Source organism: Prunus avium, chromosome 8, assembly GCF_965620075.1.
Source record: "Prunus avium chromosome 8, drPruAviu1.hap1.1, whole genome shotgun sequence".
In the NCBI taxonomy this organism is placed as follows: domain Eukaryota; kingdom Viridiplantae; phylum Streptophyta; class Magnoliopsida; order Rosales; family Rosaceae; genus Prunus; species Prunus avium.
This window is the reverse complement of record NC_142291.1, coordinates 4,077,685-4,096,920: the sequence shown is the minus strand read 5'-3', so window position 1 is coordinate 4,096,920 and position 19,236 is coordinate 4,077,685. Positions and strand designations below refer to the sequence as shown.

At 38.4% G+C, this 19,236-nt stretch overlaps 1 protein-coding gene and 1 pseudogene across 6 annotated transcripts in view; one reads left to right on the top strand and one right to left on the bottom strand.

Moving 5' to 3' along the window:
• Nucleotides 1–5,763: 5,763 nt before the first annotated feature.
• Nucleotides 5,764–6,451, top strand: LOC110762134 (uncharacterized). Its single transcript, XM_021964739.1, has 2 exons — nucleotides 5,764–6,099; nucleotides 6,302–6,451. The coding sequence occupies exons 1-2, from the start codon at nucleotides 5,764–5,766 to the stop codon at nucleotides 6,449–6,451; spliced, it is 486 nt and encodes a 161-aa protein (XP_021820431.1).
• Nucleotides 6,452–8,153: 1,702 nt separating this feature from the next.
• LOC110762143 (protein STABILIZED1 pseudogene) overlaps nucleotides 8,154–19,236 on the bottom strand; it is a 30,972-nt pseudogene continuing 19,889 nt past the window's right edge. Inside the window, exon 4 of one of the 5 annotated variants that reach the window (XR_015826316.1) lies at nucleotides 8,154–8,283. The product of XR_015826316.1 is annotated as a protein STABILIZED1 pseudogene, transcript variant X6 (transcript). Of the gene's footprint in view, nucleotides 8,284–10,312; nucleotides 12,104–12,218; nucleotides 12,835–14,052; nucleotides 14,722–19,236 lie in introns of those variants that run through there. The other 4 variants (XR_015826315.1, XR_015826317.1, XR_015826318.1 and 1 more) reach the window with 4 other exon arrangements.

Sequence of the window (19,236 nt, the reverse complement as noted above, 5' to 3'; positions counted from 1 at the left end):
AGTGAGTATATTCCTTTTTATTCCGAACACCCATGTATAATCTTCAGGGTTAACATCTTTTGGGGTTCGTACTATAGGTTTGTTCTTTCACGTTCATTCTCATCTGTAATGGAATTACCTTTTCCCATTTTTGGCCAATGATATTGTCGACATTTAATAATAGAACATGGTTCCAATTAACACAGCCCATTGATTATTTGAGTAGCTACTCCAAAACCAAAAATTGTCATTCATCAATTCATGATCCCACCATTCTCATGTGCATACGCATGCATAAATTATAAGCATTTCTTAGCTTTTGGGTACCCAAGCCACTTCAAGGGCTTTTATTATCTCTTTCCATATGAACATCTCTTATAGGATGAATTATGTGAGAATGTGGATCACAACCTCCAATGTAGCGTTATTTTATAGCAGAGCATGGATAATCTCCATTCAGGGAGTTGGAACATTTAGAACCCATATATCTGTCATGCTACAGGGCCAAAAATTTTTACATTCCTAAGAGGACACAAATTAATGTGCAAACAACCAATTAAAAATACCCGCAAGTGCACGAATCTATCGAAGTATAGATTATGTAAGTACGGGGTCGATCCCACGAAGAACTTGTCGGCTTCCTATCAGTTCTAATTTGAGTACATAAAGAACACTTATTTAACACACCACAAATGCACAATTGAAAGAGGGAAACTAGAAATGAGTAAAGAAGTGTAAAAGAAATGGAACAACACAAGAAAACTAGAGCAAAACACAAACAGCACTTTCTATCACCCTTTTATCACCATTTGGACAGATTCGTTTCTCTATTTTTCCAGTTTCGACCTCTGTCCAGTGTTTGACCTATAACTTTTCAACCGTATGTCCAAAATTTACGTTCTTTATACGGTTGGATTCAGCACAGAAAATGGAAGAACACAACTTAGACCAAAAGTCCAAAACAATTACAGAAACAAATAAAATTCAGTAACAAAGACACACCACGTGTCGAACACACAACTCACACACACATTGGGAGGGGGGGTTTTGATTTGTTTCAAGTGACCTATTTCTATTGCATGAAAGTAAATGGACTTTGAATTTAAATGAGAAAGGCAGAGATGAATTATCAAAATGTGAAAGTACCAAGTAACAAACACTAGGGTTTCGGAATCCACCCTAAACAATTCTACCCATGTTCATGAATACTCAAATGATGAACTCTAAACATGTTGATGAAAATGTTCACAATCAAGACCATGGGTCGTGGCTCAAGACGCATTGATCCTCTCTAATATACGTAAAGTGCATGGTTCGTGCTACAATACTTGTGCCCTCCCCATAACCGAACCTAGGTATGGTTCGTACTTCGATTCAATTACAAGGAGAACCCATTAAGTTCAAAGAGAATATGAACATCACAAGAATCCTAATAGCATGGTGTTTACATTAGGTATTCAAGAAACCAATTCACATGGATGATTCTTACTTCATCCATTTATTGCTTAGGATAACATGAAGATACACATAATCCCAACAATCTCAAGAAGCATGCTTTCAAAGATGGCCAACCAAGGAAAAACACACATCAAGGATAGATTAATTTGGTGAATTGGAATTCATCAACAATATCTAGAAATTCATACACTCAAGCATCAAAACAATAAGGTAATCATGTTTAGGGCTTCAACCTAAGCCCTAGCTATGGAGTTTAGTTGCTCATACTTATTCCAAATACAAATTCAAAATAAAATTAGAAAGAGTTTACAGATTTTGAGAAAATGATGAAAGCTTCAAGGTCATCAATGGTGGAAGCTTTCTTCTCCACTTTGCTTGGCTGCACCTTGGCTTCTCCTAGCTCCAAGCTCTCCAAAATCTGCTCTCAATGTGTAGAATGATAGAATGAATTGGCTACCCACGTTCAAAACCTCTCCCACTTCAGATTGCACTTCCCTTTACTCCTTTTCCCATCATTTCCAGCTCACACTTTTAATATAAAACTCATTCTTTCCTCTAAAGCCTTTGCCCATTGTCCCCTTGCCATGATGAAGCTTTGACTTCACAAAGATGCCAAAAGCTTCAGAAAATATCTCATTTACAAAGGTAATTCCTTGTTACCAAGAGTTATGGTAACAAGAAATTAAGATGACACAAAGGAGGTAAAAGCTGGCCAAATCCGGATTTCCAGAGCTGTGGTAACATGCTGGATTGGTTGGATAGGCAATACTTGTCCAATGGAGCTCAAATTTGGATATGTTGTAGTTAACATCCATTGGAACAAGTCTCATGAAGATCATGACCTCATCCGAGTACCAGAGCATGTTGATCCCAGGCCAAGAAGTTGACCTACGAAAATGAACAAAAACAGATTTTATAACTAATAATGCACTTTTAGCTCATTTTCATCCCAACCAAGGTAAAATCTAAGAAAACACAAAAAGGAAGTAAAAAGCTATAAAATGTCAAGAACTAACTCAAAATAGTGGGTGAATAACATGAAAAATCATGTGTAAAAATGAACCGAACACATGCCACATATTAATTCACACATGTCAATGAATTGTCCTTTTGGGACTTTAAACCATATAATTTTTTACACAATAGGCGTACACCATATTAATATTGACATGTTAATGGATTGTCTTTCCGGGACTTCAATCCATATCATTTGCTACACAACAAGCGTGCATCATATTGAGCACTGCTATACCCTTGTTTTGTTCTTATGGGACTTTAATCTATGCAGTGTATTATCAATGTATCCAACTTGCAATCTATGAAATTTGCATTAATAATTCATGAATACATATTAGAATGATACAAGCCATTCTTCTAGAATGATTATAATACAAGTCGTTCTTATGGAACGATCTATAATGCAAGTCACTCTTCTGGAATGGTCTTTTGCATGGCTTTCTTCTGGGACGGTCTTATATCTCAATTTGGCTACCATTCAAGATGTTGTACAAAATATCAAAATAAGCGTACAAACATGAAATAACACAAGTATTTCTTACATCCTTAGGTGGGAGAAACTTTGCTCAAATATCATTCAAGCTTGTATCGGCTCAGCAAATATAATGTAACGCTTGATGATCTAGTTATATCCTGCAAGAGCAAAAATCACAATTCTTTTGTCTCTATAAAAAAATAACCCTCAGTGTTAGGATCACTACATGGATTTGTTCTTCAGATGATGGTTCTAAAGAAACAAAATCCCTTATGAACAGAGAGTTATAAAAAGAAAGAAAAGATACAAAGAATTATGATATTGATTGCAAGGTAGGTAAGCAATCAGGGAAGGAAACTAGTGAGGTAATAGACAACAAACTCTCATTTCTCCTACCCTAGAAGAACTTCAGGAGATTAGAGTATGTGGTCGTCCTTATCTGTCTTACAGTTCCCTAACATCACCAAAACGTGATCAGGGATAGCCTCGCTTCCTAAATGGATGATCAGAGATAGTCTCGCTTCTCAAGCACATCGAGCGCTCACTGATGGGAAAAACAAGTAGATATTGCATCACTAGATATGGAGGAAACTGGAGAAAACTGGATGTATTCTACAAAGAAAATTTCATTAGTAACATATTTATACACAAATTAGAGAAACAATTTGATCCGGTGAATTTCAAATTAACTACAGAATTTTGTGAGGTGCTCGAGATGCTTTTGAAAAAGTGACCACGTGAAATCTGTGAAAGCAAGATCGGCTTTGGAAAAAATAGTTCTTGAAAACCCTAAAGTGATGACACACATTAATTGAGGCCTCGTGAAGTTTTGAATTCTGGAAAAGAAAAAGAGAATATGGGAATCCGAGAAAATATTGGGATCCTGGAAATGTTGCCACATTTCCGTCTATAGATATTACCTTTATAAGGCCTGATTGGAGTAATTGCATTTCAACTCAACTTCCTTCCATTTTCTGAAAATTCAATTTTTCTAAGACTTTCCTCGACACCTTTTAAAATGGCTTCCTCTTCTGCTTGCCCAAACCATTTAGATCTAAATGTTGCTCCTAAAACAACTCGTGACGCCCAAGTTTGGCGTCCATCCTTTGTATCCCAAAATCGTCATCTCACGGTTAATGACTCCGTAATGATGAATGATACAACTGCTATCATAGTTGCTAAGAATTTCCTTACTCTTATGGATGAAGTACTTTTAACAGGAAGGTCTAAGGAAGAGGCTATTGATGACTCAATGGCTTTTAGCATTCAGAGTGCTACTTTTGTTTCTAACATGGCTGATCATTTGCATGCAAACGAGATTTAGGAGTTGAACACTGAAAATTCGTCTCTTCGGAGAATGGTTCACGAGTCTCAGCAAGAGGTTGAAAACCTTAAAAAGGAAAATGAGGCTTTGTTGAAAATGGTGAGTTCATACTCCCTTAATACACAGATAAGGCTTGACATGTTGCAGATTTCCATTGAAAAGATTCTCGAAGACCAAGAGAGGCTCATGTATTTGCAATAATTTATTTACCTTTTTCAAATGGGCATGAAATATAATTTGAGGGAAACCCACGATAACATTTAATATAGTAATGAAGAGTATGAATTACTATATACCCAAGAACTTCAGGTTCGGGATTTCTCATATATTTGGATCCATGGGCTTTCGGCCCAGATCATATAATATAACAAAATATGTGGGGAGCCTCAATTCATCATTTGAGGTTTATCTTGATATTGGTGTATCCTTAACAACAGGAGTTCCAAAATATATTGCTTCCTTGAGGTGTCGATTGTAACAGAATCGAGCCTTATTAAATTTATCATTTTCTTATGCCATTTATTGTTTTCTTATGCCAAAGAAATATGGGATGTACCACAATTTGCAATAATACCTCAAGGGTTGTCCATTTAATTGTTGGAACTTCAAGTTCTCAATACTATTAAATTTTGAACTTCATGCCAAAATCACATATTTTCATGGTATGGACATTCAATACTCTTAGATTTTGAACTTCATGCCAAAATCACATATTCTCATGGTATAGACATTCAATTTTGAACTTTAGGCCCTTACATAATTGTCCATGTTTTGAGGAACTTCTGGCTTCTCATTTAATTGCTTATCCATGAGTTTAAGGAATTGCAGGTTCCCTTCTGTAATAGTGACGGTTTACCCAAAATGGTTAATATTTATGCATACATTACTATTCATGTATGATACTATTCATCAAGTCACGAATACATGTCTATTCATGCGTACAGTACATTTGCCAGTACAGTTACTACTCATGGGTACGACACTATTCATGTATATGGTTACTAATCATACATTTGCCAGTACATTTACTATTCATGTGTAATGTACTATTAACCGATACAGTATTGTTACATCATCAAGGAACTCCAGGTCCTTAGTTAAATTATTTGTTGTATGGACATTAATTCCGCACCTTTCTTTAAATAATAAGGTAAATGTGCTTGTATGAGCACTAATTCTACTTCATTCTCTTAAATAATTAGTAAAGGCAATTGTGTGAACTATAAACCCACGCCACACTTTTAAATAAATACTGTTGTATGGGTAATAAACCTACACCATACAATTTAAAAAATGAATCATGGCGGACAATGATATTGAAGTGATCATTGTGCATATGTGCATGCCTTCAATCTTGTTGCTTTCTCACCTGCCATTAGCACAACTCAAACTCTTTGTATAGTCAACATATATATAAAGTGGTATTGAATACTGTAGAATATTAATAAAATAAAATAAGAAGATAAAGAGATGGAGCTTATCAATTTTTTTTTTTCATTTTCTTTTCAAGATGGCAAACTTGGCAAACTTGTCAAAGCGGGAATTTGATGCCCAAGACATATATGGGAACAACTATCTATCATGGGTCCTAGATGCCAAGATCCATTTGTGTGCCAATAGCTTTGGAAAAACAATTGTAGATGGAAGTGATGCATCACATAAAGAAAACGCAAAGGCTATGATTTTTCTTCGTCGTCACATTCATGAAGTGCTGAAAAACGAATACGTGGAGGTCGATGACCCATTGGTTCTGTGGACAGCCTTATACGAAAGATACAATCACCAGAAGACGGTGATCCTCCTAAGAGCCAGATATGAGTGGACAGTTGAGATTCCAAGATTTCAAGTTAGTGTCTGAGTACAACTCAGCAATGCACAGAATCACATCTCTGATGAAATTGTGTGGTAAAAATATCTTTGAGGAGGATAAGCTCGAGAAAACCCTCAGTACCTTTCATGCCCCAAATGTGCTCCTCCAGCAACAATATAGGCATAGCGGTTTTACGAAGTACTTTGAACTGGTATCTTGCCTTTTATTGGCTGAGCAGAACAATGAGCTTCTATTGAAAAATCAGCAATCTCGCCCAACAGGCTCAACACCATTTCCTAAAGTAAATGTTGCATCTCATGAAGCGAATACCACCTCATCTGGTGGCAGTACCCACAGACGTGGGCAAGGAGGCGAGCGTGGCCGCTAGCAAGGGAATAGAAAAGATTGTGGTGCCCATTCATATGGCTTGGGTCAAGGAAGCAATCCATCCACGAGAAGCAAAAATGCATCCCGGAATAAGGGGAAAGCACAGACAAGCCATGTGCCTAGAAATATTGAAGGCGCTTGTCACAGACGTGGCGCAAAGGGACATTGGGCGCGTACATGCCGTACACCGAAGCATTTGGCGGATCTTTATCAATCTTCATTCAAGGACAGGAAAGTTGAGACAAATTATATTGATCATGCTATACCATATCTACCAGCCACAGATGGCCCATTGGAAATATCGCGTCAGTTAGACATGACGCATCTGGATGTTTTCGATTTTGTTATTGAAAGAGGGAATGAAGTTTATGGGTCCGAATTAGACTAAATCCCTTTATGTACCATTTGTATTATTTGAAGTACTGTTTTTAATTTTTATTTCAATTCAATAAAAGTGATAGTGTTTTTCCTTACATTGAATAATTGTTTATTGATTCAGCTTATTTTACTTATTTGAAGGCATAGAAATAGACAGTGCGACTACTTATACGATCCTTCGAGATCGAAAGTATTTCTCCAACTTGATGCTTACAAAAGCAAAGATAACAACCATATCAGGGCCTGCCACTATCGCAAATTAGATTCATGTCGTCGACATATACTGCCACTATCACAAATCCAAACTTTGATTTCTTAATAAACACACATGGGCAAATAGGATCATTTGTGTATCATTCCTTCAGTAAATACTTACTGAGACGATTGCACCATATTCGCCCAGATTGTTTTAGCCCATACAATGATCTTCTCAATTTAATTGAGAATATGCCTCGTGGTTTATTCCTGGCTGCTTCAGGCAGCCTAAGCCCTTCTGGTATATCATGTATATTTATATGTATCCAATTCTCCATACAGATATGCAGTAATGACATTCATAAGTCTCATTTCAAGTTTTTCTGAAACTACTGTTAAGCTCATAATTTCATACATATACATGCCCTATTTACTTACTTCTTTTGCTTAGTTTCTTAGATTTCTAAGTTGTTTACCTCCCTTTGTGTGTTTTGTAGGCAAATAGAGCAAGAGAGCATAATTCATGCAATTCAAGCATGTTAAGGCCTAATTTGGATGAATGGATGAAGAGCTTAAAAGACAAACTCATTTTGGCTACAGCCCCCTGCCAGTCCAGTTCCGTAGGTCATATTGCAAGCTTTGTTTCAGCAACCTACACAGCTCGGATGAGGCAGCATTCTTCATGAAAGTTGTTCCAATGGGTGTGTACTATAACATATCCCAAATTCAGCCCCATTGGATAAATATGGAGTCTGTTACCTAGCAAACACAGAGCCATGCTCAGGATGGATTTTATCAGCGCGCAAAATGAGTTAGCAATTTGTTTTGGCCTTAACTTCGTCCTCCGACCTTGGATTGGCCCAAATGATATATGGCTGGAAAGAAGACATTCTGAACTTCAAGTTTGAGTGCTTAAAGTCTTAATTTACTTAAGGGAAGCCCAATTCGTAAGCCCTTGAAGTTGCTGGTCATGCTGACCTCAGGATGAGCTATTGTTTCTGGTTGGAAGCTTGGTCATGGTGAGCTAGGCATGAGCTATTGAGCTGGTTGTGTCACACCCCGGACCCGGGGGTAAGCAGAAACCCCGCGCCCGGTGCGTGAGTAAAATAAAATAAAAAGAAAACCGAAACATAAAATAAACTTTTCTTATAAAAATAGATCCCAAAAATCTTACAACTTTACAAATAATAAATAAAGCTCTATCACTCTCATCTAATTCAGCCTGAACCGGTTTAGTCCTTGTCTTGCCCACTAATTCATCTGAAAAATTAAACAGGGTGAGGGATGAGCAACCACCGCTCAGTAGGGACATGAGACCTTACCACAGTAGATTGATATAACTAAATTAAGTGACATGCAATCACATAGCCAAATATCAATTTAATAATATTAATGCATGAACGAATGCTCTTCATCTAATCCCGTTAATTCATATAACTGGACAAGCAGACCTGCACGTCCCATACCATGCTTATACCACTCGGTCCCGAATGCCCATTTATATGAACTAACACCCATTTCAATCATCCCATAATTTCCCCTTTTGTTAGTCATCTTGTCTAACTCCCTTTCGCCAGTCCCGAATCACCCAATAAAAACAATGTGCACTGTGGGATCTCTGAGACCTGGTACCTGCCAAGAGTTAGACTCAACTACACAAAAGACTATTTCCATTGCCCTCTTTTCCATCAACTCAAGAATTCCAGCCATCACCGATAACATATGATCATGTCAATATTAATAAAATAATATAGATAATTAACAACACTTCAACATCCAATATCAATAATAATAATATCATGCATAATATAGTGCTCACGAAATTTAATTAAATCAATCCCCGTAAAGGCACCCCAAGAAATCCCTACCTTGATTCCAAAGCAATGTTCCAAGAAAATACAAGCTAAGCCTTATATCTCTTCCAAGAATTTCATAACTTATCTCTCTCTCTCTCTCTCTCTCTCTCTCTCTCTCTCTCTCTCTCTCTCTCTCTCTCTCTCTCTAGTATTTCACTTCCTTTCTCTCTTTCTCGTTTTTGTTATTGACACATATGGGAGAGGCCTTATTTATATACTCTTACAAAACTTGGGCATGAAGCAAGAATAGATGTGTGGATAAGCTTGATGACTAAGGATGAATACGAATTTAGGAAGATAGAATCAAGATATTTATTAACTAACTAATTTCTTACATGAGTTGTCAAAACACACACAAGTTTGAGCTTTAAAACAAGGACACATATATAGGTGACAAGGATGAACTATGCATGCTAACCACACGTCCACTCTATAGCTTAAGATGATTAAAACTCATATAATATTTACCATTTCAATCCTTTTCTCCAAGTTAACTTGCTCAGAAAGATAAAAGAGATTTTTTTTAACTATTTAATACACAAGAAAAACAAATAATAAATATATTTTATAGTTATTCAAATGAACATATATATATATATATATATATATATATTTATTTATTTAAAAATACGGGGTTTCACAATTTGGAAGCTTGGTCATGGTGACATGAAGATGAGCCAGGGCTGCTGGTGGGATTTATTGGTGAAGTGCTTCAACCAATTCAAATTTTCTAATACAAGTGCATCAACCATTTCAGATTTTATAAAACAAGTGTTGTATGCATTAGCCATATTGAATTCAGATTTTTCACTTCCTTAGGCCTATAAATAGGGAGGTTCTCTAAGCTTGTAAACACACCCCAAGGGGGGGAGCTCTCAAACACTTCTCTAGAGCTCCCTTCCCTTCTCTCCCTCAAATTCTCTTAGTTTTGCTTTCTAGTTCTCAATTCTAGCTTTCTTTAATGTTTTCTTAGTTGTAATTTATTTTTCTTGTAATGTACATTCTTTCTTAAGTATTCAAGTTTAATTAGTTTCCAAGTTTCAATTATGGTTTTTGTTCTTATTCATTATGCTTATAAGTTAATATGCTAGTTTGAATGATTGATCACCATTTAGGCTTGCATGTTAGCTATCTTGGTTTGAATTAAGAGTATACACCATGCTTTAATTCGAATTGAACTATGAATAGGAAGAGTATGTATGGACATTCGACAACAAGGATTAGATACATACTTGGTTGTTTAAAATGTTCTTCTATGCTTAATGGGTTCCTAATGCTTAATTTTAGGTTAGACAACAAATGATCAAATTAGGGAATTAGGAACACAAGGTTATGACCACACACCATGGCTTAATCATACTTTAGCTAGAATCAATCCATTAATCTAAATTGAACTTGGGAACTTATTTGCTTGAGTTACTTATTTCTTTCTTCCTTGTTTTATGTTCTTTGTTTTTGTTTCTATTTTGTGTAGGGAAACTAAATTGGATCATTCAATCACCAATCCCTGTGGAATCGACCTTGCACTTACATACGCTATACTACCGAACGGCTCGTGCACTTGCGAGTATCACAAGTTGAGGATGCAGCTTAATCCATTTTGGTGCAGCTGAAATCTACGCAACAACTACCAAACTTATTAAGTAACGGAACGTGATTGCGTCCATTACTGGAGAGTATGTTTGTTCATAAATAAGCACTTATAACCTACAGGGGTCGTTTGGTATGGCGGACTGTTATGGACCGGATTAAATCCTAGGACTGTCTTGAATTAGCTCGGATTGGACTAAGCTGGATTAAGTACTAACCTACGTTTGGTGTTGCGTCGGACTAAGAAACTGGATTGTAAAAATAGTGAAGACTTATGTTTGGTGTTGTGTCGGACTAATTCTTTTTTTAATATTTAATTTTAATTAAGGATTTTAGCCTAAAAATAAATAAAATTCTAATATTTTTGAAAGACTAAAACTATCTCATTTATTTTTATTTTTATTTTTCCTTACTCTTCTCTCCCTTGTCTTTTCTTCTTTCTTTTCTTCTCTGGCCGTTCCCTTTTCTTTTTGCCTTTCTTCCTTCCTCTTCTCTCCTTTGTCTTTTCCTCTTCCTTTTCTTCCCTGGCCCGTTTCCCTTTTTTTTCTTCCTTCCTCCTTTCTTCTTCTTTCCATTCCCAGCCGTTTTTGTTTTTCTTTGTTTCCTTCTTCCTATTCTCTCCTTTATCTTTTATTCTTCCTTCCCTCCTTTTCACTCTCTCTTAATGCCACTACAGATCCAACCATCAACTCTCTCTCTCTCTCTCTCTCTCTCTCTCTCTCTCTCTCTCTCTCTCTCTCTCTCTCTCTCTATGGTTCCACTGATTAATGGCTGTGATGGTTCGATTGGGTGGTGCTGGTGGTTTAGCTGGGTATGTGGTGGCTGGTGATGATGGTTCGATTGACTGATTAGGTGATGGTGATGGTTCGATTGGGTATGTGGTGGCTGGTTGTGGGTTTGATGGTGGTATGTTTGATGTTTCGGGCTCGTGTGTTTGATGGTGGTGGTGGTATTCAGCCGGACTCCGTGTACAAAATAGCACCTTCGCTATTTAGCGAACCAAGTTTTGGGCTCGCTATATTAGACAAGCGAGTCCGTTGTTTTTTTACCCATTGGATTATATAATCTCATTTAACTTAATCCCCTCCCTTACCAAACATAGGTTTTTAGGACTATTTAACCCAGTCCAGTCCAGTGAAGCTTAGTGAAGCATGCCAAACAGGGCCACAGTGTTCACATTGGGTGGAGTTGGAACAATAGGTCCAAAAACACTCATTTTTCCCAAAGAATTTAATTATGCCTGGATTGCATCTTTCCACTTAGGCCAATCCTGTCTCTGTGTGCATTCATCAATGGAGCATGGCTGAATATCATCACCTTTTATGATCTCAGTAGCCACTGAGAATGCAAATATATCATCGATGATCATCTCATTACTATTCCAAAATTCATTGGTGGATGTATAATTTATGGAGATTTCTTAACTTTCAGGTACCGATGCCACTTAAGGGACACTTGTTCATTATGGACATCAATCCTTGTAGGTGCATTTGCAGCTGAGATATGTGATTTCGTCATTTGGCATCTGATTTACAATCCTTGCAGGCCAATCCTGATATGGTTGTTACCTTTGCTTTTGTAAGCATCAAGTTTGAGAAATACTTCTCAAAGGATCGTATGAGTAGTCGAACTGTCTACGAGACAAATATCTTTGTTATAGTTCTTGTTTTGCAAGCATATATAATTTATATCTATGCCTTCAAATAAATAAAATAAGTTGAATCAATAAACAATTATTCAATGTAAAAAAAAAAAATGCCACTTTTATTGAATAGAAATGAAAATTAAAAATAGTACTTCAGATAATACAAATGGTACATAAAGGGATTTAGTCTAATTCGGACCCATAAACTTCATTCCCTCTTTCAATAACAAAATCGAAAACATCTAGATGCGTCATGTCTAACTGACGCAATATTTCCAATGGGCCATATGTGGCTGATAGATATGGTATAGCATGATCAATATAATTTGTCTCCACTTTCCTATTCTTAAATGAAGATTGATAAAGATCCGCCAAATGCTTCGTTGTACGGCATGTACGCGCCCAATGTCCATTTGCACCACATCTGTGACAAGCGCCTTCAACATTTCTAGGCACAAGGCTTGTCTACGCTTTCCCCTTATTCCGAGATGTATTTTTGCCACTCGTGGATGGATTGCTCCCTTGACCCAATCCATATGAATGGGCACCATGATCTTTTTTATTCCATTGCCAACGGCCACGCTCGCCTCCTTGCCCACGTCTGTGGGTACTGCCACCAGATGAGGTGGTATTCGCTTCATGAGATGCAACATTTACTTCAGGAAATGGTGATGAGCTTGTTGGGCGAGATAAGTGATTTTTCAATAGAAGCTCATTGTTCTGCTCAGCCAATAAAAGGTAAGATACCAGTTCAGAGTACTTCGTAAAACCGCTATGCCTATATTATTGTTGAAGGAGCACATTTGAGGCATGAAATGTACTGAGGGTTTTCTCGAGCATATCCTTCTCAAATATATTTTCACCGCACAATTTCATCAGAGATGTGATTCTGTGCATTGCTAAGTTGTACTCAGACACTTACTTGAAATCTTGGAATCTCAAGTGTGTCCACTCATATTTGACTCTTGGGTGGATCACCGTCTTCTGGTCATTGTATCTTTCATATAAGGCTTTCCACAAAACCAATGGGTCATCGACCTCCACGTATTCGCTTTAATGAAATGACCTATTAGTTACTTGTGGTCTCCAAGGGGGAGTGTTGTAAAGATAGTGAGTGGAGCCCACATGTTGGATTCCTTGTCAGCCACATCTTGGAGGCTTATCACTTGCACACTCACGGGCATCATTTCCTTAGCCTATAAATAAGGAATTATTCTGCCTTTGCATACAGACCCAATTGGGAGAAGAAAGAGAGTCAGACAGAGAGGAAAGAAAGAAAGGGAGAGTGAGAGGAGAGGAAAAAAAGAGCAGAGAGAAATTCTCCAAGTAAGAAAAATCAGTGAGCCACATATATTATAAAAACTAAAGTTGTAGACCTATTATTTTACATAGTGAAAAAGTTACTGCTCATGCTCTTCAAGGACATAGGCATGGCTGAACCTTGTTAAATATTGTGGCTCATTTACTTCACGTGCAACTCAATATTCCCGCACATATTCAATCCAAAAATAATTAGAGTATGAAAAGTACTACTGAATATTGGGAGTAGAATTGTATTTGCTATGTGATGTTTACACTGGAAAAACTTCCTCTCAGATAGAACTCACTAACTCTTAGATTTCTCACTCTCTTTTCTTCTCACAATTCAGTGTGTTTTTCACTTCTCACTTCGTCTCAATACCTCTCGGCTTGTGTTCAAAATAAGGAACTAGCCTCCCTTTTATAATTGAGCAAGAAAGGCTTGAGAAGCCTTTGTATTTCCTCTTATGTCTGGCAACATTATTTGCCCAACATCATCATTTGCCTTTTGAATATATTTTATTCTTTTCTTTATGTGGGCTCCACCACTTTCTTTACAACACTCCTCCTTAGAGACCACATGTCCCTAGATTGGTTGCATCATTAAAACCTTGCTTGGAAAAACCCAATGGGAAAAACTTAAGCGAAGGAAAAATAGTACAACTTCATTTGGGACGTAAAGGTAATGTTAAATGCGCTCATATTGCCTCGTTAAAACCTTGCTAGGAAAAACCCAGTGAAGAAAACCCTAATCGAAGGAAAAAGAGTACAACGTGCATATGTCATGTGTTAAAGGACTCTTGAATGCTCCCCTTGATTTTGCACACTCCAATTTCATTGCTTGCAGAGTTGACGTAAACTGATGTCATGTATTAGCTTTTGGAATGTATATTTTGGCAAAGACTTGGTAAAGAAATATGCCAAGTTATCGCTTGAGCGAATTTGTTTGACTTTAATTTCTTGATTTTTCTGAAGCTCATGTGTGTGTAAAAACTTTGGTAATATGTGCTTAGTTAGGTCACCCTTGAGTATCCTCCATGATCTGAGCAATACAAGCTGCATTGTCCTCATTTAGGATGGTTGGAGTGTCCGTTGCGAAGGGTAGGGCACATGTGCTTCAGATGTGATGGATCACCGACCTTAACCAAACGCATCCACGACTGGCTTCATGAAGGGCAAGTATTTCCAAGTGATTGGAAGATGTGGCTACCAATGGTTGTTTCGTTGAGCACCATGAGATTGCAATTCCTCCTCATGTAAACATGTTCCCAGTTTGTGAGCGTCCTTGATGTGGATCAGAGAGGTACCCTGTATCAGCATATGAAAAACACTGCCACTTTTATTGAATTGAAATGAAAATTATGGAGAGCCCACAACTAGGGTTTTTCCCTATAACAAAGGACATATGTGCATTGTACTTTTTTTCCTTCAACTAGGGTTTTTCCCTTTGGATTTTTACTAGCAAGGTTTTAACGAGGCAACATGAGCGCATTTAACATTACCCTTTATGCCCCAAATGAAGTTGTACTCTTTTCCTTTGCTTAGGTTTTTCCCCACTGTATTTTTCCAAGTAAGGTTTTAATGAGGCAACTAATCTAGGAACATATGGTCTCCAAGGGAAAGTGTTGTAAAGAAAGTGGTGGATCCCACATAAAGAAAATAAGAAAAAAAATTCAAAAGGCAAATGATGATGTTGAGAAAATAATGCTGCATGACATAGGAGAAAATACAAAGGCATCTCAAGCCTTCCTTGCTCAACTATAAAAGAAAGGCTAGTTCCTTATTTAGAATAGAAGTCGAGAGGTAGTGAGACGAAGTGAGAAGTGAAAAACACACTGAGTTGTGAGAAGAAAAGAAAGTGAGAAATCCGAGTTCTATCATAGAGGAAATTCTATCAGTGTAAATATCACAGAGCAAATACAATTCTACTTGTAACACCCCGACCCTAAATTATTTATCCACTTAAATTATTTAATTAATTTAATTATGAAATTACAATTTTGTCCTTGGGGGTAGGTGTAATTTGGTCACTTTTTAGTCCGGAAGGATTTTGGGGAAATAAATGGCACCATTGTTGGAAAAAATGGCTCACCTAAGGATACAAGGTTGGTTTTGGCGCTGAAAGGAAGATTTTGAAACTGTCTAAAAGCGACCGGTCGCTAGGCATTTGCGATCGGTCGTTTTGAAGCAGATTCGAAGTCTGGAGCAAAGTCGACGAGCGACCGGTCGCCAGCTCTTTGCGACCGGTCGTAGGAAGCACAAGCGATCGGTCGCATGACATTTGCGACCGGTCGTCCTGGAGCAAATTCAAAGTCTGGAGGGAAAACTTCTGGCGATCGGTCGTCCCAGTCGTGCTGTGACGTTTTCCTACGTGTTTTCAACTATGTTTTCAAGGGCTATCGCTTTTCACAAGATTTCAGAGGCTTAATGGGTCATTTCTAAGGTAAAAGAGGGTTGACTACCTGCTGGATAGTTGGGAGAGCACTATTTGCCAATTGGTTACTTGCTTCAAAGGGATCACTCTCCATTTTCTAGTGTAAGTGGGAGGTGGCTGAGTGGGATATTATTTACCTACTTGATCTGACATTTAGTCTAAGTGGTGACTAAAGAAAGAACGTGGAGGACAAAGATTATGTCTTATCTTGTGTCCATTGGTCTGTATAGGTAATGGGGATGAAGCAAGATATCATTAGAGGAGTAAACAAGTTGAATATATGTAGTGGCTGAAGCTGGAAACTATGAGTGAGTTTCTAGTGTGAGTTTCAGAAAAACCAAGGGGAGAGCAAGAGAGTTCTCAAAGTGTATCAAGATGTTGAGCAAGGGTGTGAGAGAAACAGATTGTGAGGGTAGTGTTCTAAGGGGGTTTCCTTTTGAAAACCAAAATTGTAACCTATCTTCATTAGTGAAATTTCTCAAGGTGATCACCAAAGAGGATGTAGGCAAGTTGCTGAACCTCTATAAACACTTGTGTCATTTGTGCTTGGTTAATTTTTGTGTGTGTGTGTAAGACTCATCCATCATTGAGTTCTTTGTCCAAAGTCCATCAACAACAAGATCTTTAAGGGCAGTGAGTTAGTATTAATTCACAACAAGTGGTATCAGAGTTGTGTTTGGCAGCTGGAGCTAGTTGTTCTCTTGGAGTGCTAGTGTGTTGAAGATGGCAAGTGACTTAGAAGCTGAGAGTGGTAGCAGTTCACAGCATGTGAAGCAACCACAGGTAGCAAGCATGAAGGTGGAGTTAAAGCCTTTCACAGGGAAGGAGAACTTCACTCTTTGGCAAAGAAGGATGAAGTCAGCTCTTACACAACAATAACTCCATGTTGTGTTGGTTGGCAAGGAGAAGAAGCCAACGGGCATGACGGATGATGAGTGGGGAGTACTTGACGAGTTAGCCAGAGGAGCCATCGAAAACTATCTCTCCGACGAGGTGCTCATCAACGTGATAAAGGATACAGCGAAGCAAACATGGGAGAAGCTCGAAGAAATGTTTGCAGGGAAGTCGTTGTCCAACAAACTTTTCCTCAAGGAAGAACTCCTGAATCTTAAGATGGAGGAGGGAGGAAATCTAATGGAACATTTGAGTAGTTTCAATAGATGTGTTGCTGAGTTGCAGAGAATGGATGTTAATTATAGTCCGGAGGATAAGGCTCTTATGTTGTTGACATCCTTGCCTCCGTCCTATAAACACTTCCGAACCACTCTTATGTTCGGGAAGGTTACTCTTGATTTTGAGCCTGTGGTGCAAGACATCATGACACACCATAGGATGACTCAACGTTCGGGAGAAAACTCTCAAGGTGAAGGTCTAGTTGCAAAGACCGGAGAGAGAGGCCGTTCGAAGAAGCGTGAAGGCAAGAAAGGCAACAGAGGAAGGTCCAAATCCAAGGCGAAAGATGGTTGTTTCGAATGTGGGTCAAAGGAGCATTGGAAAAAGAATTGTCCCATATGGAAGGAGAAGAAGAACAACGGGAAGAATGCAGCAAACACAGCTGAGGGTGTCACAGAAAGTGATGCTGAGCTTTTGTGTGTTAATAGCAATGTTAAAACAAATGCATTGGCTAATTCTTCAAGGTGTTCCTCTTCCGATTGGATTTTGGATTCCGGATGCTCATATCATATGTGCTCAAACAAGGAGTGGTTTGATACGTATGAGAAAGAAGATAGCAGTGAAGTGATGATGGGGGATGGCTCAATGTGTAAAGTCAAAGGCACCGGTACAATCAAGGTGAAGATGCATGATGGGGCTGTTAGGACACTTGGAATGGTGAGGCACATTCCAAAGTTGCGTAAGAATCTCATTTCCCTTGGAACTCTTGATAAGAATGGTTATTCATTCAAAGCAAATGGAGGGAAACTCATAATCTCAAAAGGTTCACTTGTGATTATGAAGGGAGAGATTCAACCTAACTGTCTATATAGGTTGTGTGGTACAACAATCACAGGTGAAGCAGCTGTATCTACAAGCAAGGACTCGGAAGATGAAACTCAGCTTTGGCATTTGAGGCTAGGGCACATGAGTGAGAGGGGCATGCTGGAACTACACAACAGAAAGTTGTTGAAAGGTGTTCAAAGTTGCAAGCTGGAGTTCTGCATATTTTGTACCATGGGAAAGCAATCAAAAATAGCTTTCAAGCAGCGAAACAAAGAGGAAGAAAGCACAGGTGTGCTAGATTATATTCACACGGATGTATGGGGGCCATCACCGGTTAAATCGAAGGGTGGAGCTCGCTATTTCGTGACTTTCTTGGATGATTTTTCCAGGAAGGTTTGGGTCTACTTCATGAAGGAGAAATCTGAGGTCTTCACCAAATTTAAAGAGTGGAAGGCGGAAGTAGAGAACCTAACCGGAAGAAAGATCTAGATCCTAAATAGCGACAATGGTGGTGAATATAAGGACAGCAAGTTCCTTGAGTTTTGCAAAAGTGGAGGCATTAAGAGGCACTTTACCATGAAGAAGACACCCCAACAAAATGGAGCTGCGGAGAGGATGAACCGAACTCTCATGGAGCGTGAGAGATGTATGAGGATTCATGCAGGTTTGCCCGAATCTTTTTGGGTAGAGACAGTTAACCACGCTGCCTATTTGGTTAACCGATTGCCTTCAAGAAATCTTGAGTTCAAATGTGCAGAGGAGGTATGGTCTAATAAGTCAGTTGATTATTCAAATCTTAAGGTGTTTGGATGTAGTGCATGTGCACTTATTCCTAGTGATGAAAGATCCAAGTTGAAGCCAAAGTCTCTTGAATGTATTTTCATCGGATTTGAGAGTGGTGTGAAGGGCTACAAGTTGTGGGATCCAGTGAACCACAAGAAGATACTCAACAGAGATGTTGTGTTTGATGAGAAGACCATGCCTATTAACAAAGTCAAGAATTCAGAGGCAAAGGAGGATGTTGTTGAGAAAGAAACAACCATTGAAGTTCCACTCAAGAAGGTGTCAAGAAAGACTTCTCAGAAACAGCCAACTGACGACATTCAGGAGGAGGTGGAGTCTGACATTGAAGAGGAAGAAGCTGGGCAACATCAACAACAAACTCAAGAAGAAGAAGAGGCTCAAGAACAGGTGGAGCCATCATCTATAGCTCGGTCCAGGCCCAAGAGAACCATCAAACCACCTCAAAGGTTTGGATGGGAAAAGGATGCAGTTCACTATGCCCTAAATGCTAGTGAAGAAGAACCAACTACGTTCCAAGAAGCTGTTGAGAACAAGGAACGGGAAAGTTGGATGGAAGCTATGATGCAAGAGATGGAATCTCTACACCAAAACTCAGTTTGGGAGTTAGTTCCTAAACCCAAAGGTCGCAAGGTTATTGGCTGCAAATG

Bases quoted from the DNA above. Each gene is read 5' to 3' on its own strand.
- LOC110762134 (XM_021964739.1), top strand. From the start codon at position 5,764: ATGGCAAACTTGGCAAACTTGTCAAAGCGGGAATTTGATGCCCAAGAC. The intron at 6,100-6,301 runs GTTAGTGTCTGA...TTGGCTGAGCAG, and splicing joins TTGAGATTCCAAGATTTCAA to AACAATGAGCTTCTATTGAA.